Genomic DNA, 24,032 nt, shown 5'->3' with positions numbered 1-24,032 from the left:
CTTGTTTGTTTGTTTGTTTTGTTTGTTTGTTTGTTTGTTGTTGCTATTCTTGTTCCCCCCCCCCGTTAAAATGGTTTTGATTAGCAAAAGTATGCATTCACTTTTCCTGGGGTGGATTTCACAAAGAGTTAGGACTAGTCTTATCTCGAGTTAGGACCAGTTACTCGTCCTAACTTAGGACTATCCATGCAATTTGTATATCTCCCAGGACTAGTCCTAAGTTAGGACTAGTCCTAACTCTTTGTGAAATCGACCCCTGCACAGTTTAGTTTACAAGCTGGACTCAGTTTCTAGTTATACTAGGCCTACGGTAGTGAACTTAAAGGAACACGTTGCCTTGGATCGGTCGAGTTGGTCTTTGAAAAGCATTTGTAACCGTTTTTTATAAAATGCATATGGGTAGAAAGATGTTGTAAAAGTAGAATACCATGATCCACACAAACATACCTCGAAATTGCGTGGTTTTCCTTTTACCTCGTCGACTAACACGTCGGCCATTTATGGGGGTCAAAATTTTGACTCCCATAAATGGCCGACCATGTTAGTTCGCACAGTAGAAGGAAAACCACGCAATTTCGAGGCAAACTTGTGTGGATCATTGTATTCTACCTTTAAAACATCTTTCCAACCATATGCATTTTATAAAAAACGGTTACAAACGCTTTTGTTTTGACCAACTCGTCCGATCCAAGGCAACGTGTTCCTTTAATTTGAGATGATCGAGTAACATTAGGTATATAAATAAAAACACATCAAAATGGCCTGACGTTTCGATCCCATGAGTCTAAAAGATTATTTTTATTTTACAGGTGTATAGTAGGTCTGCTCTTAGGTCTATGGATACATGAAGCTCATTAACATATTTGACCTACTTAAAGGAGTCAGCCGCCTGCAGCCCAAGTAAAACGGTGGCATCCTTTTGATCGATGACGGTCATTGTCAACGCCAACGCTCATCAAACCACAGAGCAAGCCTCAACTCCCCAGAACTCCCTGCTACTTAGATAAGAAAACCCACCCCTGCCCCCTTCAATCTGCTGGAAATAGTTTCCAGAAAGGAAACGGGATTACCTATTTTGGGATATGACGTCATAAGAGTATTCAAATTTCAAGGCCATTATCGATTTTTAACCTCTACCGCCGCCGCCGTAGCATTATCACAGTTCAAGGATTACCGACAACTTCCGAAAGCTACCGAATCAGACAGTGACGTCAACCGACTCAGACTGGTGACATATCCACACGCACGAAAGGCATCGTTTCTCTAACTAATATTTTGGACGATTGCTCCCTTTTCTGAGGTAAGATTTTAACCCCAACCATTGTTATTTTTCACAGAGATACCGTTTGAAATAAAATGTTGCTCGTTAATAAAACTATAGAATGATTTAGTGGAGTAAAAAGACGAAATACTCGTAGTTTTCTAGTTTCCAGGAAAGCGCCATCTTGGATTTACTCAAGATGTGATTTCTTTGAAAGAAAAGAGGAGACATTCTTGGATGTCTAGATGGTCTCTTAATTTTTTTCGAGGCTGATACGTTTTTAGAGAACCTTTGTTAAGGAGCAATTGTTGTGGGGGTAGAGAAATGTCAAAGTATTCGTACATTGCTTGGTTGTAAATGTTCTTTTTAATTTACACTGGTCAATATGTTTTGCATTTTGGTGGGGGGTGGCCAACCAAAAAAGACCAAACCATAATCATTGTTGTCTGACTACCTCCATGGTCTGACCATGCTGGTGTCCTCTCTGACTACTCTGTACTGATTCTGAAACAGATTTAGTTTTCATTTTTATTTAGGAGTCGGTTTCGGGAAAACTTTCTGCATCATGCCACAACCTTTTGACTAATTTTTACCAACAGACCACCTTGCTTGTTGTTGAGTAAATTCGATAGCCCACCCCACCTACTATTTTAGTTACTTCCTAACAAGTGGTGGCAGACCGGATACGGACAATTTTCCATCACTTTCATACTGTGAAGCTGCTAGTTTTTTCTACCCCCAAGCATATTATAAAAGCTTAAAGAAATTTATATCATGAGCCAAAACAATCATGGCCTGGGAACTAATTTTGTAACAATAACGTCCATCACATTTTGGTCGATATTTCATGCTAATAATCAGTGGCCCTTTTGTATTACTTCTTCTAATGTGCCTCTGTAATGCCATATGTTTTCAAAATTGTCATTGATAGATTGTTACTGTTTGGTCTTTTTTGTCGAACAACAAGGCTTCTTGCACAGTACACCGCATTGTCTTTATTTCTTTGTGCGCCATGCATGCTCAGCTCGGGTGTGAACAGCAGTTTGTCAAGCCTTGTAATGTAACACCCCTCTTTCACAGAATGTTTGGTCAGACCATTAGGGTTCTTCAAGTGTTGAGTGTTCTTTGACTGCAAAGCAGCCACAAGAATTGAGTACAGTGTGTTGAGAATGTTTTAGATGAGTAGTATAGGCTACCTATAGGAAAATGAATTTATTGCTGTCTGAGTCCTAATGTTGAACTGTTGTTCAATCAAGTAGTGATTTGAAAACGTGTAATTACGGAGGCTCAAAATGTGTGACCCCTACAAAGCTCAGGGGGTGAAATGCTTATCTTATGGCATGCTTTTTGCTAACAGAGGGTACAGCCGTCAATTTCACCAAACTCTTCCTAACTTAGGATTAATCTTAGGACTTGGGACGGGTTTGGTTCCGTATCCAAATACATAGGGCGCATTGAATGATCCTAAGTTAGGACGAGTTACTCGTCTTAGCTCGAGTTAGGATTAGGCCTAATCCTAGCGTTTTGTGAAATCGGCTGCTTGTCTTTGGCAAAAACCAATGTTGTCCTTGTGCTTCAATCTATTTGTAATTTCACATCAATACTTCAAAACCATTTTTTCCATGCTTTCTATCCAAGCAGAATGTAAGCTACTGTCGTCGACCCAGCGTCTTAAGTTTTTCACAAAGGATATTCACAGCCAGACATGATGCAGGACTTTCGGAACTTTGATCCTCAGAGGTTGGAGAGATTGGAAGCCCGCTTTAAGGGAAATCGTAGCCAGCCACCCATCGTCATAGATGATGATTCCAGTCAGAGTGCAGGCAGTCACAGCTCTCAGGCAGAAGACAGTGAAATTCAGGTATTGCAAGTTAGGCCAGGGGTCGATTTCACAAAGAGTAAGGACTCATCTTTAACTCGTCCTTACTTAGGAGGCATCCTATGAACAATTTCATAAAAGATAAGAAAGGTTCAACGCCTAGTAACTTTCATGGCAACAGCCCCGAGCCCGTCCTAAGTTAGGTGGTATAAGGGTCGTCTTAGCGTACAAGTTTGTGTTGCTTGTTATAGTGCTACTGTTGGCTGGCTTACCGCGAAGATAAGAGACAGGGGCTACAAAGAAAATTATACATATTTGCACACACTGGACTGTCATACATTTCCGGCGCAACATAATTTGTAAAATGAAAATAATGTTGTGAAAAGTGTTGGTTTTTCTATCATAAAAGTGCCCCTTACCATAGGGAAGTCACTGTGCCCCTTGAGCAAGGTTCAATGCCTGTTGGGCTGTATTCGAGTTAGTGGCGATATGGTTATGGCTAAAGATCTTACATGAATAGTTCTACCAGGCTCAATTTCATAAGGCCTCTAAGCACAAAGTCTTGCTAAGCACAGAAAAATTCTGCTTTGCAGAAATAGGTTACCAGCCAACATTGCATAGGTTGCCACCGGTGCCCCACCCATCATCACGTACCAAAGAAGTTTGCTGAGCAGCATTTTCTGCTAAATAGCTTGATGAAATTTGGCCCTGGGCTCAATAGACCCTTCCCATGAAATATGTAAATTGCACATAGCGCGTGCGCACTAACGTTTTGGTTGGCAAAATGAGGGAATATCGCGCTGTTTTGTACACAGCTAATGGGTGCGTGACACAGACGCGATTGCGCGTCTGCTTAGTGCACAACTCTATGGCGTTTGCCAACCAACAGGGTCTGTACGCATGCGTGAATGTGATTAGCATATTTCATGGGAAGGGTCCATTTCATAAAGCATGTAAGCCCAAAATCTGCTAAGTATAGACAAATCTTGCTCACCAGAAACAAGTTGCCAGCCAACCTTCCAAAGTGTTTCAACTGGTGCCCCACACATATGTTGCTTAGCAAAGACATTTGTTAAGCACTAAGCCGTATTTTCTGCAAAACAGCTTTGTGAAATTGGGCTCAGCAAATTAGCCCGCCATTTGCTGTGGTTTCTGCTAAGGGCTGCTCAGTAAGCAGAAACTTTCTGTCAAAACGCTTTATGAGTTTGGCTGTTGTTTTTGTGACCTGAGGACCTGAGGATACAAAGTTTGTATCATAAATGTCAATAATAAATCCTTAAATCTGATGGGAAAATTGGTTTACCCCTTTCACTTATAACTCTAGTCTCTTCGGGCGGTCACAACTGGAACACCGGAAAGAAAGGAGAAGCGAAGAAAACGGAAACACCCTGAAAATCATGATCAGAACTCAGGTGGAGGTATGTATCAGTCAATCTGTCTGACATTTGAAAATATGTAGAACTACAAATTGAAAAGCTAAATATATTTAGGTTTTTCTCAAGGCACTGCAACTATTCCCTTCTCACCAGATGAGTCAGCAAGTTGAATGAAAAAAAGGTGCTCCCAAAATTAAAGGGATGGTACACCATTGGGTTTTTATTTTGGATGAAAATATTTGTTCATGGCAGTTTGTAATCTGACAATTTTTTTTAAAATCATGAACAATCCTTGAAAGTGTGTTGACATCAGGGCCCATTTTCATAGCGCGGCTTAACGGTAAGCACATTTTCGTGCTTACTGTAGCAGAAAAATTTGCTAAGGTGTAAGCATATTTCACAGGTTAGCAGAAAAATTGGGCGGCTATATTGCGCGTTTAACATGGATTTGCATTGTGACGTCATTTATTTTCATGCGTTAAGCACCGGAAGGTTAGCATGCCTTTTCGCGTGCTTACGGTTAGCAGCGCTATGAAATGGAAATCGCACAGTAAGCAGAAAATTGGCCGCTAAGCAGCGCTATGAACATGGGCCCTGCTCCTTTCACAAAGTTCCATTTCACCAGTTAGGAAAATAAACAGGGATGCTTAGAGGAAGTGTATACCTTTGGTGTTTGGAACCCTTTGATTGCTTTGAACCTATATATAAATGTAGATATTTTGAAAATTTCATTTCAAAAGGTGGTAGCGTTTTTGATATATCACCAAAAATCCAGAGAGGGTTATGTCCACACAATTGAAATACACAATCCAACAGAACACTACTCCAGGGCTGTATGCTTTGATTTTGAACGGACAAGGGCACCAAGGCATTTTCTTCTTGGTATAGGGCACCCTATGATGAAATTGCAAATTTCTACTGGAGCATTTCAAGGGCACCAAGGCAATTACCAGTGGACACGGAGGCAATCGCCTTTGATGCCTCTGTGAAGTATCAGGTCTGCTACTCAGACTTATGTAGTGTATCTATAAATACAAAAATTATCTTTTTCCCTAACTATGAGTAAGTTCCACTGTATTTTGTCTGACAACACACATCCCCTTTACCCACTGATTGTTCACAACAAATCTGGTAGGATCCGTCAACTAAGCCTTAAGACTAACAGGTTCAAGAATTCATTTTTACCTATTGCTATCCATAATTTTAACTGTGATTTTATTCGATAACTGCAATGCATCCAGCCCTATGTACTGCCTTATTGTTTTTATTGTTTTATTTGATTTTCTGGCATCTCCTGTGCAATTTGGCCTCTTTTAATTTGGGGAGGGGGTCCACTACCCAACCATGCTTTAGCGCTTGACTGTTTGTTTGTTTGTTTGTTTGTTTGTTTGTTTGTTTATATAAACTTTAATGATTTTTACTTATATTAAGGTTATTGTTTTATGTAGTATTGTGGTAATTCTTGTGCAATTTTTACATTTTAATATTTTATATGTTGCTGTACAATAGGATTGTAAATTTCATGTATTTTTATATACTTGACGAATAAACCATTCAATTCAATTCAATTCAAACTATATTACTCCCAAAGTGAAATGATTCTCAAAATGGTTTTTGCTATCAAAAGCTGCTGTACATGTACTTCTAACCAAGTAAGTTTTTGTTGCCATTCGTTTGAAGAGTAATTACCAAATGTATACCTTCCCTTTAACTGTACTTAAAAATAAACAATTTGTTTTTGCGGTAAACTTTGCAGGCCATGGTCACAACGCTAAGAAGATCAGCGAGTATTTCAAGACATCAGGAAATAGTCCGGGAAGAGCGCCAAATCCAAACCTCATTCCTAGATCTCCTTCAACGTCTCAATCAATGGTAAGTGTGCGCCTCGTTTACAAGATTCTTATGGGAATAGCCCCTGGTTATCTTAGTGAATTATTGTCAGTCTCAGTTCACGTTCATGTATTATAAGTGCTGTTCCTAGATTCACTACATATCATACTGCAGGCTGACTGTTTTATTTGTTAAACACATCAAACAACACAGTGCCAATAACAGGATGAAAAGGAAAAAAAATAAAAATAATGAGATCTGTATTGTATATAGGAGGAAAACCACAATGTGGGAAAGCCCACACAATTAGGTAGGGAGCCACCCCACATGCAAAGCTCCAGTGGATTGGGGTTTTGAATGTCAATTCGCCATATGACAGAGTTAGCACATGTACTACTGTGCACAACTTATTCTGTGAAATGGTTCTAATTAGTTGGTCAACTCGCTGGAAACCATGTATAAACCATAATGTCTGAGCAATTGGTTCTAAGCACCGCACATGTCTCTAACAAATAATAAAGATACAAACTAATACCTAATCCAATTCTGATGATTATTTCCTCTCTGTGTTTTAGTATCCACCGTCCCCCTCTCCAAATTCCAACCATGTGGATCTGGTGACCATGCAGTACCCACCACAGATTCAACCCAAAGAAACAGTCACATGTGCAACTCAGGTAACTCATCGTCAAGCCAAGTTCATGATACTTCCTTCGTGGCAGTGTCATGGCCAAATGGTTGAGAGCACCGGATTCAAGCACTGGTGTTTGATCAGCAGAGTGTGGGTTCGAATCCCGGTCATGACACTGGCTACATAAAATTGGGGAGGTAGTGCTTTCTGCTCTACCGGCCAGGCTTCGAATTGATGATACCCAAGCCTACATTCGTATGGACTGTGAAAGGGGTAACCCTGTTTCAGACCTAGGAGTAGGTGGCACCGGCCTCTGGAAAAAATCATTGTAGCCCACACCTTGAAGTGGCCTTCAGGCCTTGTTTGTCAGGCGACTTGCATAAAATAAATTAAAAAAAAAAAAAAAAATGCGAAGCCAATTTTGACATCACAGGGCTGTTTTCGCAGAGAGTGTTTCCCAGGAGTTGAACACTGCTCCACTGTTGCGAGTTATTCCTTTCGAATCTGTGACACCAAATTGATATCGCATTCTCAGGAAACTTTACACATGGAGTGTGGTCCACTTGGGCAAACAACCCAAACATTAGCCAACTTTTTGCAACATTTGCAAAACTTGGCAAATGGTGTAGAGGGGTTGGAAGCGTATGTTTGCCAACTTAATTGTTATTGGGCAAAAGCAGTTATGCAGTTGGTGCGGAAGGTGTTCGCAACGTTTTTTACAAAGTTTTGCAATATGATGAAGAGGAAGGTGGAAGGGTATGTTGACAGCAGCAGAAAAAGTTCCATGGAAGTTTGACTAATCTGACCTAAACCTTACCTCAAACAAATAGGATTGTTTGTTGTAAAGTGTTTTAATTTTTTATGTTAAATTGAACTTCCTCTTTCTCTAAAACTATATCACTTCAAAGGGGGTTGTTTCACAATACGTTTACAATATCACCACCTCTCCAGTGCTGTTTTTATGGTCAGTAACGCGTTACCTAAAGAATACTCTGCATAAGTTTAAAAGTAGGAGGTGTAATTTTTCAGACGCTATCATTTTTTGTCAGCTTAATGGTTGTATTTTTTAATCTTCAATCTTCCATTAGACTGTAATGACCCTTGATGACATCCGTAGTCTAGAAGGAAAAGTAACGAGTGGTTTGAGGGAGTCACAGACAGCTATACAATCTTTAAAACAGGTAAGGATAGCTCTAGTTCCTCACAAATACGCCATTCGAGAGTTCAATTTTTAATTTTTTATTATTTTTTAACAGAGGGATGGGTGGTTTTTGAATGTGGGGTGGGTATTAGGATGGCTTTGTAGAGGTGCTTGTTAAATTGACCCTGTGAGAACTTCAGATTATTGCAAACTCAAAACTGATTTACATAATATCATCATCTGCTCTGAAATATCAACACCACAGTTGGAACTTTTAAGTAACACTAATATGATTCTTTATTTCCCTTTTCTCTGAAGACACAAACAGAATCCCAGAAACAGGTGGAAACTCTTCAGAAACAAATCGCCAAAAGCATGGTCATGACCAAGAAGTTACTCCTTGAAAAGGTGAGTGTTTGAATCGAACCCTCCCTGCCCTCAGCGTTCTGAAAAATAGAACAAAGAGAGCCATGTTTAAAGACGGAACTGTTTGGAAGAAACTACTGTTGTCCAGCAGCAATTTGCAGGGAATTTTCATAAATAATTAACGCAAGTCTTGCGCAAATTAAAAGGGATAACAAATCTTGAATTAAGACTATATTTTCCTGTAAATTATGTCACATGAAATGGATCTGTTCAATAAACAGCTATTGGAGCTCTTTTTTTTAACCAAATGGTTTGTTTGATCTTAATCAAGGAAACTAAGTTATCATGAAACTTTATTTAACTTGATAAACAAAAATTTGTCTGATTTGTTTCAAGTCGGACATTGACATGAAAGAGGCGAGACGGAAAAGCATGGAGAACCGACTGAGATTGGGTCAGTTCACTACCAAGAGGCAGGGAGCTCAGTTTGTGGAAACGTGGCAGGATGGATATGCATTCACGGAACTTGTCAAGTAAGTTTTCACTCATTTCCAATCAGTCAAAATCTTCTGTTTAGTGGCACTGCAATCAATTTACAATACATGTAGCAACCGATGTGCTATGCCTGTAGGAGCAGCAGTTCTTGGTCAAATTCTTCATACATATGAGGTGTCCTAAAGAAAAAAAATTACTGTTTTTACTTGTGTTGTGGTTAAAAAAAGACAAGTTCCTGTATGATCCTTTGGTGATCCCCATAGCAATCTATTCTCACTCGGCATTGCCTCAGAAAATGTTGAATGTGCTGAGGATCGTCTAAGGGTGTGCTAGATGGATCATCTTTGTAGTTTAAACCATGGCTTACAAAGCAGTGAATATTTGTTCATGGGTCATCCATCTTTTCCTTTGTAGACAAATGATCAATGAAAAGTTGCACTTTGGATTTTTTTTTCTGTAATACAACAGACAACAGGAAAGATTAGGCAAAGAAAAGGAAGAAATAGAACAACAGCGAAAGTTACTCACCAAAAAGAAACCACCGACTCCTCAGGCAGCCTCGGCTAAGGCCAACAAGGCCAAAGCAGCCATGGCCAACGGTCCAGACGATGTGTTCGCTAAGCCGGCCGTTGAGACCCCAATGACGCCCTTGGAGTATTACGAGAGAGACGAAATCTTCAAGTTACGATTAGCATCTCTGAGGAAGGTGAGTAGAGATGGCGGAGAGTTTTTCATTAAGCCATATTCAAACTGGTGGCTATCGCTATGGCTACGACTGTTGCTAAGGGTTGTTTCCAAGGAACAAACTGTTTTAAAGACACTGGACACTATTGGTATTTGTCAAAGACCAGTCTTCTCACTTGACTCAATATGAAAATCTTTTTGTATTCCAATCAGTTAGGATGTATCAAGCCTGTTTAAAAAAAAGGATTTGGATTATACCATGCAGGTTCAGTCAGCAATTTATGAATTAAAGGTGCAAACAAAAAAATCGTAACAATTTTTGTGATAACGTCATCATGGCGTTTTAAAAATATTTACAGGGACTTGCCAATATCTAACAACCTAGCAAGTTTCAACATGATTTGGGAGTTACAAGACTTCGAAAAGTGCACATTTAATGCCATGTCACGTAAACCCTGATGACGTAATCGATGTGAAACTTCACACATATGATGGCTGCCTAACGGTCAACATGTGTGTAAAAGAAAAAATCACCACACACTTTAAAAAAGTCCTTTTTTGAACAGTTTTCAATATTGTGTGTTGTGATGTCATCGGAACGCGCTATGAAACAGCTAATAAAGACAAAACCGTGTAGAATACCCAGATTGCAAAACCAAAGATATAAGTAAGCAGGCTACACACTCGGTAGCTTTCACGCTCGCAAGCTTTCACACTTTGCGCTCGCAAGCTTTCACACTTTGCGCTCGCAAGCTTTCACACTTTGCGCTCGCAAGCTTTCACACTTTGCGCTCGCAAGCTTTCACGCTTTGTGCTCATAGTTCAGGTTGCTATTTCAACAGACTTACACATCCCTGTAAAGGAGAACGCTGGAGAGGTTGTGTTTCTATCCAACATTGTTACCCTGATACACTGATTCAGTTTACTTCTTGGTAACTTTCATTTCTATTTTTATTTGGATTTTTTTTGTATATTTTTTTTTACTATTATTTGGATCTCACAAAAATACCTAACTGCTTCCCAATGCTCGCAGGAGGAATCTGACTTACAAGGAGAGCTGGAGAAGTTAGAGAGAGAGCGTAATGTTCATATACGGGAGCTAAAAAGAATACACAATGAGGACCAATCAAGGTTCAACCACCATCAGACGCTCTCGAACCACTACCTACTGCTGGGACTCCTTGGGAAAGGTGGCTTCAGTGAAGTCCATAAGGTAAATAATAATAGTAATAAGTAGGATTTGAAGCTTTGCATGGTGGAAATACGATAAAGTAAAGGTTCAGGCCTGATACTTCACGGAGGGAACGAAGGCGATTGCCTCCGTCTCCCCTGGTCATTGCCTTGGTGCCCTTGAAATGCTCCAGTACAATTTGCAATTTCATCATAGGGAGCCCTTTACGAAGAAAATGCCTTGGTGCGCTTGCCCTTTCAAAAACGAAGCGTACAGCCCTGAAGTTTTGTGGTAACACCATATATAATGATAATCTCTAATTGAGTTGTGCTTTCTCCAGAAGACGATCAGAGCATACTGATTAAAATGTTGAGTTGAAACCAACGGTTCTTTTCAGAACCACCCCCAACTCATTTAGGGATTATCATTACGTGGTATTACCGCAAACCTTTACTATATAATAATAATAATAATAATAATAAAAGTTACAACATTTATAGAGAGCTAAATATGTAAGTTTCTAAGTGCTATAACCAGATTGACAAAACAGATGGGTTTGAAGTAATGATTTAAAAATGTCGAACAAAGGTGCTGCTTGAATGTGGGTTGGTAGCTTGTTCTAAAGTTTTGGAGCTATGACTGAGAAAGCACGATCCCTATGGCATGTCATGGTGTGGGGTCCCGGGGAAAGCTTGAAATGAGCGATGGAAGAGCAAAGGCGTTGGGTAGCTGATGAAAGTGAAGATGAACGATGGGCTTTGAGGTCTTGGGGATAAATCCACTTCTTTTTTTCCATGCCTCTGCAAATAGACTCCTTGCATATGGCGTTAGATGACCAAAAACAGCGTCCCTCGTTGAGGTTAGATAATGACCTTTTAAGTGGTGTGGTGCATACAGGCTTCTTTGGTATTGTGTATGAAAAAACCTTTGGAGCGCTATGGTTGCCGGTGCTGTATACTCCCCAGGGAGCTGAGAAAGAATAAAGGAATATTATTGGCCCAATGACCAAGGCCCTAATGTAGATTGGATTGATAAGATTATTGTAAAATGTGTGTATTTTTTACTCCACTGCAGGGTTTTGATCTAAAAGAGCAGAGATACGTTGCGTGTAAGATTCATCAACTCAACAAGGAATGGAAGGAAGATAAGAAAGCCAACTACATCAAGTGAGACTTCATTCTTATACATTAAGATTGGTATAGGTGTGTGCATGGTTCAATCCATACACAAGCTAGCAGCGCCCAATTTCATGGCTCTACTTACCGCCGAATTCTGCGCTTAACGATCACGATTCCCCGCAAACGTGCAAGCGCCAAATTTCTGCGCTAGCCTTGTAAGCCTAGAATGCGTAGTAACGGGGAGTACGCATGTGCAGAAGCCAAAATTCGCCGCTAACCCGTGAAATACGCTTGCCGTAAGCACAGTATTCCCTGCTTCTGTAAACGCCGATTCTGTGCTAACGGTAAGCAGAGCCATCAAATTGGGCCCAGATCAGGCTGATAAGTGTGAATCGGGGCTAACGGGATGGAAACAAAAAACACCTTTTTTTTTTTTAGGGGCGGGGGGAGGTATGCATTTGGTAGTCACTGTTTTAGAAACGTTTCACTTCAAAGTACTGTGGTTATGTTAAAAGATGTTAATTTATATGCCCCCAAGTTCTGAGAAGTGTTACTGTCAATAATGTTTCTTAGATCGTGTTTTCCTATTATGAACTATTCTTCCTGCATGGACATATTTTCTCAGGATTTTTGGCGTAATCTCAAAAACGCGACCGCCTTTTGAAAAGAAATTTTCACCAGATAGTTTTATTGTATTCATCTACATTTATATAAGATTAAAACATTTGAACGGTTCCAAAACCTAAAGGGTATCATTTGCCTTTAACAAACATCGGTGCAAGGGTAAAACCAACATTTTATGCGTTATCTTGTTTTTGTTTTTACAGACACGCACTTAGGGAATATGAAATTCACAAGAGCTTAGACCATCAAAGAGTCGTCAAGCTGTATGATGTCTTTGAAATAGATTCAAATTCGTAAGTATTTCTTGGTTTTATTTCATGATTGGTTGAATGCTGTGTAAGAATTGAAATCAGCAGAAAAATTTTGAAAATGAATGGCATATAGCTGATGGCCTAGAATTAGACTCACTTCTCGAAGAGTGCTTTATTGGGTGCGTTCGTTTAGCTTCCCTGGGTCTACCCCGCGGTGCTCACTCAGGTGAGCCCCTGACAAGAGCTAAACGAACGACCACTCACTGCTCTCGTAGTGACATCGTTTACCTGGGGCAAGCCCCCCAAGTGACCCACTCCACAAGCAGGGCACTGGGGGTTAACCTAGAAGAGCCCCTGGAATGTCGTCAAAAGCTATTCAAACGCACCGGGGCAGACCGGGGATAACCCAGGGAAGCTAAACAAACGTACCCATAATCATCAGTGTGGCATGGCGTGGCTGAGTGGTCAATAGCACCAGACTCAAGTTCTGGTGTTTCTGATCAGAAGAGTGTCTGCTCGAGTCCCTGTCAAGACACTTGTGTCCTTACGCAAGACACTTCAGTATTCATCTTTCGGATGGAATGTTAAAGGGTTTGGGAACTTTTTGTACAACACAAAACACAACTTCCACAGATTTACTCACATAGTTTGAAGATAATTATGGAAGAGAGAGCTTCCCTTAAAATGTTACTAGCTGAGGCGCTTTTCCTTGCTTGTATTTTACCTTGTACTGTTATTTTTAAGTAATGTTTACTTCGTAGGTTGTTTTATGAAGTAACCTCTTGAAAGTTTCCCCTTCTCATTGCTTGTATTTTACATATTACTGGGGTGGATTTCCCAAAGAGTTAGGACTAGTCTTATCTAGAGTTAGGAGCAGTTACTCGTCCTAACTTAGGACTATCCATGCAATTTGTATATCTCCCTCACTCTTGGTGAAAATCGACCCCTGTACTCTTTAAGTTATGTTTTATTTCTTCTGTATTGTTTTATTTAAATGCATTGTGCACTTTTAACTTCTTACTAATTTAATGTTTGTGTGAAGCGCCTTGGGGGCCTTTTGCTGCGGATTTTGCGCTTTCCTATTATAAGATCTTTTTTATTTTTTATTTGTTATCTGTAGTTTCTGTACAGTGCTGGAATACTGCCCTGGCAACGATTTAGATTTCTACTTGAAACAACACAAGATGATAGGAGAGCGAGAGGCACGCTCTATAATGATGCAAACAATCTCAGCCCTGAAATACCTTAATGAGCGGAAACCACCTGTTATTCATTACGATCTAAAGCCAGGTGAGTAGTTAAAGCCATTGGACCCTTTAGGTTAAAAAAAAAACCCAAAGTTCACAGATTTACAAATAACTTACAGGGTTTACAGAAGGCAATGGTGAAAGACTTCTCTTGAAATATTATTCCATGAAATGCTTTACTTTTTGAGCAAACAGCGAAACAATATAAATTCTCGTTAACAAGAATTACGGATTTATTTTAAACACATGACATGACACAGCGAAACGCGCGGAAACAAGGTTGGGTTATTCCGTTGTTTTCTCCCGACTCCGATGACCGATTGAGCCTTAAGTTTCACAGGTTTGTTATTTGATACATAAGTTGTGGTACACAAAGTGTGGGCCTTGGACAACACTATTTCCCGAAAGGGTCCAATGGCTTTAAGTGCACATTAATGGTGGTCTTAAAATGGATTCCTGGGGCACACCAGTTTTTAATGTGCATGTTAGAATAGAGGACATAATCCACACTTGCTGGAGACAGTGGTGTAACAAGATGGTGGGGGGGGGGGGGGAGGAGGCTGTAGCCACACTCTGAATCCTTGCCCCTCTCTTCTCTTGCCCCCTCCCCAAAATGAGATGAAAAATGGATGGTTCTACTTATTAAATAGATCCCCTTTCTAGTAAAAAAGTTTTCTGAGATTGTACAGGTAACGTGGTATTTCAGCTGGTAGTCTAATTCTGGTAAACATAATTCTGTTGTGCTGACTACTTTATGTGCTTAAAGGCACTGGACACTACTGGTAATTACTCAAAATAATTGTTAAGCATAAAAACTTACTTGGTAACAAGCAATGGAAAGCTGTTGATTGTATAAAACATTGTGAGATACGGCTCCCTCTGAAGTATCGTAGTTTTCGAAACAAAGTTATTTTCCACAAATTTTTAGAATTCGATATTGAGGTCTTGAAATCAAGCATCTTAAAGCACACAACTTCGTCTTACAAGGTTTTTTTTCCATTATTATCTCGCAATTTTGACGATTAATTAAGTTAAAATTTTCACAGGTTTGTTGTTTTATGTTTATGTTGAGAAACACCAAGTGAGAAGACTGGGACAGAGAAGCAGTTTTTGTGAAAAACACAAGATAGAACCTGTGAAAACAATTCAGATCATGCATTTCTCAAAGTAGAGCTTTGAATGATTTCTTGAGAAAAAAATATCTCCTTATTCATAAATTCATCCTTATCCCCCCACTAAAAGGTAATATTCTTCTAAGTTCGGGAAACGTAAGCGGAGAGATTAAGATTACGGACTTTGGACTGTCCAAGATCATGGACGATGATCACTTCAATTCACAAGAGGGAGGGATGGACCTAACATCGCAAGGAGCCGGCACATACTGGTAATTATTGTCACTTGGGTCTTAAGACTTTGAGAAATTTTTGGTGTTCTTCTCATACAAGTTTTAGAAGATGAAGATGATTGGTATTTTAGGTGATACAATGTGTTCACGTTAGTGGGTGTCCCCTTTTCAGGCTTCCCGCTTTTAGGTTCTGTTTTCTTTCGGGATCTGGATAAATATTCTCAATGCTCTGATTAGAGCCAAACGAGAATAGAAGATGATGAAGAAGTTATAGTTTAAGATGTGGAAGGAAAACCCCTAAGAATTATTCCAGGGAAAACCCACGCAGTCAAGTAGGCACTGAAAACCCAATCCACATAGTGCCCCTGCTGGCATTCAAACCGGGGTCGCAGAGGTGGAAGGGGAGGCAAGACACCACTACGCAAACCTAACCGCCCCTTTTGTTTTACAAGCTTTGGTAAACATGTAAATGTTGGTTTTTTTTTAACTACTGTCATGTAATTTTTTCAATTGAATAATAAACCTTACTGAATTGAACTGAATTGAATTGAATTGAATTGATTTCCTGTTTTTTAAATAATTTCAGGTACCTGCCACCAGAATGTTTTCAAGTTGGCCAGGAGCCGCCTAAGATCTCATCTAAGGTGGATGTATGGTCAGTTGGTATCATCTTCTATCAATGTCTGTATGGAAAAAAGGTATGTTGTTGTTGAACACCGTTGAGCCTTCTGAAGATTTGCAATTATTTTGTGTCTTAGGGTTTCAGGCCTGTATGCTTCGTTTTTTGAAAGGACTAGGGCACCAATGCATTTTTGGGGGGTAAAAGGGCACCCTATGAGGAAATTGTAAATTTCTACTGGAGCATTTCAATGACCTGGGGGCATGGAGGCAATCGCCTTCGTTGCCCCTTTGAATTATCAGGCCTCGGGCCTGGGGTTTACACGGTGACGCAAAACAATTGTCACCGAACCATTCCAGAGACACTTGGGCAAACCCCTGCTCTTAAACACACTGGACGCTATTGGTAATTACTCTAAATAATTGTTAGCATAATAATTTACTTGGTACCGAGCAATGGAGAGCTGTTGGTGGTATAAAACATTGTGAGAAACTGCTTTCGTCTGAAGTATAGTTTTTTTGCTGGTTTGTTTCATTCCTCCTTTTCACAATTTTGTTTTAATCCAACTTTTTATTTCAGCCCTTTGGTCACAATCTGTCGCAGGCATCAATCTTAGAGCAAAAGACCATCCTTAAAGCAACACAGGTTCAATTCCCACCAAAGCCAGTAGTCAGCGCAGAGGCAAAGGTAAGGCTTAAGTTTGGAAGAGGGGCTCCAAGGTCAAATTTAGTTTTTGTGAAAAACTTACAAACCTCGCATAAAAATGTGTAAAGTAAAGCCCTTTTCACACAACAACAAAACTATCTTGGTCCCTCGCTAAGAATTTTACAAGCACTGATTGTTTTATTTGATGTCATTGTGCATGACTGGGGCTAGCCATCTTGTTAAGGTACATTTTGTGACAACCTTTCTTCAATTTAGCAAGAGACCCTTGCTAAATTGCTTATGTTAAAGGGGTTCAAGAGATTTGTTGAAATACGCTGCCATTGAGCGTTTTAGGAATTTGTCAAAAATTTCACTTGAAAGGCCCGGTCACACCGGCCTCGATAACAATAATGAGAACGAAAACGTTATCAATACTTGCTCTTTATTGGTTAAATAAGTGTGGGCGTATTCTGTGCGGAGCAATTCAACCAATAGAATGCCTTCTCTTTGCGTCGTTATCGTTCTCGTTATCGCTGCAGTGGGACCGGGCCTTGACAGTATCGAACGCAGTGGCATCTTAGTTTCTGAAAATTCTTCCACTTTCTCCTATCTTTTCCGTTCAGGAGTTCATTCGTCATTGCCTCGTCTACCAAAAGGAGGATCGCGTCGATGTCCTTACCCTTGCCAAACAACCCTACCTTCTCCCTGTCGGCGGCAGGAAATCACTAGCTGCAAATAGTGTGACCACGAACAATGTTACTAGTTCCAGTACAGCAGTCAGCTCCTCGAGTACAACAAGTCTTGAGACTAGCTCTCAGTAAGGAGATTAATCTTATCTACATGTACAACCAAAAGCTAGTCTCCGGCCCTGCAGCTGCCACAGACTGGGATCAAGTTCGTGCAAGGATCAATGGTTGACGAGTGGTACGTAGGGCATGCGTACAGAGGTTGAAGTACAAACGACTCTTGTCAGGGCAAACACCAACTCAACACACGTTTCATGTTTGTAATAACTGTCCACTCTGCGCTGTGCTGATGAAAACGGCTGTTGGTAACCAGCGATGCGACCATGCCCAGTAGGTTGGTTCCAAAAGTTGACTAGCGTAGTCCAACTAGACAGAGTTCGTGCAATGTTAGTTAAACTATGGTCAGAGATAGTCCTTGCGTGAACTTGGCCTGGGAAGCCAGAAAGTTACCCGTGGAAAGGACTGGGGGGTGAGAGTACAACCTCGTTCAAAGCATGCAAGCAGATCAATCTACATCCGAAAGGTAGTCTCTGGCCCTGCAGCCTCTGCCACAAACTGGGAAGCTGGAAAACTCAAGGTGCCTCTGAAAAGAACCTGGGCCCAATTTCATAGGGCTGCTTTCAAGTAGAAAAATATTGCTTAACAGTTATTTCCTAGCAGAAATGAGCAGGATACCAGTCACAAATTGTGCATGTGACATGTTAGTTTGGCTGGTAGGCTTATTCTGGTAAGCATAATGTTGTGCTTAGCTACTTTTGGGCTTAAAGGCATGGACACTATTGGTAATTACTCAAAATAATTGTTGGCATAAAAACTTACACGGTATACGAGCAACGGAGAGCTGTTATTAGTATAAAACATTGTGAGAAGCGGCGCCTTCTGAAGTAACGTAGTTTTTCAAACAAGAAGTTATTTTTCACCTAAATATTTTAATTTGATTTTGAGACCTTAGAATTAAATTTTGAGGTCCTGGAATGAAGCATCTTAAATCACACAACTTCTTGAGACAAGGGTGTTTTTTCTTCCATTATTATCTCTCAACTTTGATGACCAGTTTTCCCTGGTTTGTTATTTTGCGCATATGTTGAGATACACTAAGTGAGAATACTGATCTTTGACAATTACCAATAGTGTACCGTGTCTTCAAGCAGCTCTATGAAACTGGGCCCAGGATTTAGCTTCTGTTTGTAGGAAAGTGAATGTGTTGCCTGTCACTTGCATCTCAAAAAAATACTTGTACTTCACTGGTTTTCTTTCAGCATATTTGAGTTAATTATAAGATGACTGCTTAGAGGGAAGGTACACGTTTGGTAATTACTCAGAATAGGTATGAACTTAAAAACTGACTTGGTAACGAGCATTGAAGAGCTGTTGATAGTATCAAACTAGATTTTGAAAAAGGGGTAATTTCTCATTAAAAGACTTCTAGCCAGAGTTATGGGGTTCAAAATTTTGACTCCCATACGACCGTGTTAGTTTGCAAAGTAAAAGTAAAACCACGCAATTTCGAGGCAAATATGTGTGGATCATTGTATTCTACTTTTAAAACATCTTTCTACCCATATCCATTTTATAACAAACGGTTACAAATGCTTTTCAAAGACCAACTTGACCGATCCAAGGCAATGTGTTCCTTTAAGTCTAAAGAGCAGCTTATGAATCAAGTGTAAAAATGTCTCAAAATGCCAAAGATCACCTGCCAGCTCTATCGGTTGGACTTCAAAAGCTATTAAGAAGATGTTGCTGAACCCTTGTTGTTGCATACCAAAAATAATATCAAAGCAGCTTTTATTTGGATTTTACTCAAAGCTCTGCTACACAAGAACTTTGATGTTGACTGAGTGTAGATGTATGCTGACAAGTTTTCAGTCTTCCTTACAAATTGTGTTTTCTTTACTGCTTTCATCTCGGTAATTTATGCCAAAAATGTGTCAAACTCACGGAACAGAACAATTCCCAAGAGGTCATAAAATAATCTGAATGAACTTTCATGTTCATCTCTTTTTGTATAAATACTGCCAAGGTATAACTTCAAGATAAATTCATAAAATATATTACTGGAATTTTTTGAGAATTATTCGGTTAGCAGTGCCATGAAACCAGAACCAGAGCCAAATCTCATAGAGCTCCTTAAGTTAAAAAAAAACCCAGCTAAGCGCAGCAACATTATGCTTACCAGATTAAGATTACCAGCCAACACACCATGTAACATTTGAAATGTTTGACTGGTATCCTGCATATTTTTGCTTAGCAGTATTTACCATGTGCTGTGGGGAAATTAACGTGTACCAATCCTGTGTCAGAAAGAACAGCTTTGTGATGTAGACCTGTGCCAAATTTCATAGTGCTTAGAAATTTTCTGCTTTAAGTAGTAGTAGGAATTAGCAGGATACCAGTCACAAATTGTACATGTGACATGGTATTTTGGCTGGTAACCCTTTTTCTGGTAAGCATAATTTGTGAGTGCTTAGCAGCTTTATGAAATTGGGCCTTGTCTATAGACCTTATGGGAATATGCACATGACGTCATTTCAGTAGAGCGCCCTCACCTAGATCTCAAAAGGAGGTTGTTCATTGGCCAATCCTGTGCGTTGCGTGTACAAATCTGTGCGTTGCGATTGTTTCGTCACCGTTTTTCCACTAAGATGGCCGCTGGATGACGTCAAAGGTCTATTGGTAGAAATCACCGATCGCCGATTACGTTGTATGGGCAACGTTGAGTCTCACAAAATGTAAAACCGTTTTTTTTTTTGCACAAATTATGTCCTCTTTAATCGTCTTAAAACCCATATTTTATTATGAACAATTCTGGTACTTTTTATTTTGGGTTGCACAGCTCATTTAAAGCAGTGTTATGGGAAATTTGATAGCTTTGTCGTTTTAAATGTGTTACTGTACGTTTCACTGTAAATGGTTGCCAAATTTTTGCAAACCAGGTTTGCAAATATCATGGCTCTAAAATCGCAACAGAAAGGTCAGTACATGTATAGTGGGAAGGGGTTGATGTATTTTTGTGCAGATAATTTTGCTTTCAAGGCATTGGACACTATTGGTACTTATAATTGTTTGCTTAAAAACTTATACTTGGTAACGAGCAATGGAGAGCTGTTGATAGTATAGAACACGATGAGAAACGGCTTCCTCTGAAGTAATGTAGTTTTTGAGAAAGAGATTATTTCTCACTCAAATAATTAAAAGCTTCAGATGAAGCCTTTTATTAAACGTCTGAAAGCACCCAAAGTTGTGCAACAATGGCGTTTTTTCTTGCTTCATAATTCTCTTGCAACTTCGATAACCAATTGAGCCAAAATTTTCACATTTTGTTATTTTATGCATAATGTTGGGTTACAAGTGAGAATACTGGTCTTTGACAATTACGTTTTGACAAACGTGTCCAGTGCCTTTAAGTTATCAGAAACTGTTAAATGTTGTGTCACCATTTTAAATCCCCTTTTTTTTATATATTTTTTTATTTATTAAACAACTTACCCTTATCAAGTAGAACAGTTGTTACATTGCATTGTCTGTTTCCTAAGTAATAATGGTTACACACTTATGTCTTGTCATCCCTTATTTCCAACACCCAAACAAATGTACGTTACTAACCCTAACCCCAAACCCAAACCTTGCTTGTAGATCACAAAGGGCTGTCAAAACATAGTGGTGTTACAACGTAGAGCAGCCACCACAATAATGCTTAATTCATACAAAATATGCAATGCTGTCATCATAGGATGTTCCAAAACAGCTTAAAGGCCGAGTCACACTTTAGCGATAACGATAACGATCACGACGCAAGGAGAACCAGTCTATTGGTTGAATTGCTCCACGCAGAATACGCACACGCTCATTCAACCAATGGAATGCGCTCTCTGTGCGTCGTTATCGTTATCGGTATCACTGCAGTGGGACCAGGCCTTCAGCCTTTCTTCTTCAAAATGTGTTCTTTTTTTTTCATTGACTATATAGTGAAAGGAAACTCCCCCCCCCCCCTGCTACGCCCTTCTCCGCAAATTTGTACATCCAGAAAGAATTAGCTGCATTGTACAGATCAATCTGTGCTGTGTACCAATAACTTGCTGTCATGTTATGAATGTTTTTCTATGACGTAACCGATTATATTTTTTTGAATCTCATAATCATAGATGTTAAAACACTGTTTGTAAAACAGATTGACAGTTCAAGATTTGTCTCTATATCCACACCTACTTGTAGGCCCAATTTCATAGCACTGCTTAACGGTAAGCAGATTTTTGTGCTAACTGTAGCAGAACGAATTTGCTAAGGTGTAAGCGTATTTTACAGGTTAGCAGAAAAATTAGGCGGCCATGGATTTGCATTGTGACGTCATTTATTTTCATGCAGTAAGCACTGAAAGGTTTGCACACATTTTTGTGTACTTATGGTTAGCATCGCTATGAAATGGAAATCTTGCAGTAAGCACAAAATTGACTACTAAGCAGATAGAGCTGCTTAAGTACAAAAGTCGCTAAGCCCCCAAAAATATTGCTTACTAGAATAAGGTTACCAGCCAAACTATCATGTAACGTGTACAATTTGTGACTGGTTTCCTGCTCATTTCTGCTAAGATTGTGAAGTAATATTGCTTGCGTTTAAGCAGCTCTATGAAATTGGGCCCTGGCCTGCTCTTACTGTGCCCTTTAACATATGTATTTCTATGAGTCGTAGCAGGTTACCAACCAAAACATCATGTGTCATGTACAAACTTTGACTGGTATCCTGCTCAAGATTGTTCAGCAATGTTTTCTATGTTTTGTTAAGCAGCTCTATTAGATTAGTCCCTGGTTGAAGGACCTTTATCACGGTGTGGTCATCTTAGTTTGACTCCATTTCTACTCATAATAACCAAACTGAGACAGGAGGAAATAATAATCTGGTGCCATGTTTGCGCAATGAATAACATAATTCATTACTGTTATGGAAACAGGGTACATGACCAAGATGGTAAACAGCGTGATAAAGGTCTATTGGAGTGAATGTACACATACAGAAGCCAATAATAGCTTTATTACCACTCAATAAAAGCTCTACTGATTCATCACCTTATTAACAGGGCCCAATTTCATAGAGCTGCTAAGCACAAAAATTTGCTTAGCATGAAATTTCTTCCTTGATAAAAACAGGATTACCAACCAAATTTCCGTTTTTTTGCATTTTGCTTGGTACTGGTATTCAGGTGTCGTTTGATTATCCTGAAAATTACGTTGAAATTTGATTGGTAATCCTGTTTTTATCAAGGAAAAAAATGTCATGCTAAGTAAATTTGTTTGTGCTTAGCAGCTCTATGAAATTGGGGCCTGAATGTAACCAACATACTGCCCAAGTAATATCACTTTCTACATGCAAGTTCAATTAGCCTTTTTGAGGTATTTAGGACACTATAGGAGTGCACTGCCTGGTTTGGTGTACACAGACAAATTAACCCAAACCAAATAGTGTGCTATAGTTATTTGTCCACCATGTCTAAAATTGGCTTATAAAATACAAGCATTACTCACCAATTTCACAAACAGTTGCTTTTTGTATTAGATTGTATTAAGCTAAGCTTTAAAATAAAACCACAAACTTATGGACCCTTTTGCATAATATGACATTACAACTTCACAAGCCTAAAACAGCGCCCTCTACTGAGGTCAATGAAGAGCTATCATTGGCTTGGAGGTTCGCGCGGCGTGTACACTTGATTCCATTGTTTGACCAAAGTGATGGCAACCAATGCATGGTTTTATATAATACATACATACCCAGTTATTCAAAGATGATTTGCAGGAAGATGTTGTTTATGAAACAAATAAATTGTTAGGTGAAAAATACAGGGGAAACTAATAAAACTATGGCATTTTGGCCGGTATCCTGTTTTGCGCAGCAGAATTTTTGCTCTAAACGCAACAACTTTTGATTTGTGAAGCTGCTTATAAAACATTTGCTCTTGAAAATTTAGTATAAGTTGAACATTGGTGAACTGGATGAATTCTGACATGGGTTGCATGCATAGTGGTTTTTAATTACTCCAAGTTGTAAAGTAATACAATGTACATAATTTCTATAAATAAAACTCATTTGCATAACAATGACTACCTTGTACATGTACATGTGTCATGCCCATGTTCCATCATGAAGAAGATGCCCGGTTGTATAATTGGATGTAAAATAAAGAAAACAACACAAAGCTTTCTAGCAAAATGTGGATATGTAAAAACAGCTGTTTGTATCAGTAGATTTCAGTTAGTTCTTGTCTTACCCCCCCCCCCCCCCCACCCACAAACACACACACTGTATTTGTTCCAACTGATCCAGGGAAAGTTTACTTGGTAAAACCATAGAGGTAGGTCAAACTGAGTGGGTTTTGCAGAAGTTTCAAGATTATTTAGTGGTTATACATTTTCCGATATCCCTATGTTTCAACACCCCTATATTCCGACACCCCTATGTTCGAAAACCCCTATGTTCGAAAACCCCTATATTCCGACACCATTATTTTCTGATACCCCTATATTCCAACAACCCAACCACCCTGTGTTCCGACAACCCTCAATGTCATGCTGCGCCTCCGCAAATCAAAATGCAATTTGCTTGTACGAAAAGCCCCATTATTTAGTGACAGATCAATTGATCGGGTTAGAGGTGTTCCAACCGCACCAA

At 39.5% G+C, this 24,032-nt stretch overlaps 1 protein-coding gene across 1 annotated transcript; it reads left to right on the top strand.

Moving 5' to 3' along the window:
* Positions 1-1,170: 1,170 nt before the first annotated feature.
* Positions 1,171-23,591, top strand: LOC139948712 (serine/threonine-protein kinase tousled-like 2). The gene is made up of 17 exons (XM_071946980.1): positions 1,171-1,300; positions 2,903-3,122; positions 4,405-4,498; positions 6,213-6,328; positions 6,862-6,963; positions 8,006-8,098; positions 8,377-8,466; positions 8,821-8,957; positions 9,388-9,625; positions 10,637-10,816; positions 11,849-11,940; positions 12,720-12,809; positions 13,888-14,057; positions 15,257-15,398; positions 15,946-16,057; positions 16,558-16,665; positions 17,247-23,591. The coding sequence occupies exons 2-17, from the start codon at positions 2,967-2,969 to the stop codon at positions 17,442-17,444; spliced, it is 2,118 nt and encodes a 705-aa protein (XP_071803081.1). The 5' UTR covers positions 1,171-1,300; positions 2,903-2,966; the 3' UTR covers positions 17,445-23,591.
* Positions 23,592-24,032: the final 441 nt, after the last annotated feature.

Source organism: Asterias amurensis, chromosome 16 (genome assembly GCF_032118995.1).
Source record: "Asterias amurensis chromosome 16, ASM3211899v1".
Lineage (NCBI taxonomy): Eukaryota > Metazoa > Echinodermata > Asteroidea > Forcipulatida > Asteriidae > Asterias > Asterias amurensis.
The sequence above is the reverse complement of the archived record's forward strand: the minus strand, read 5'-3'. Positions and strand labels throughout refer to the sequence as shown.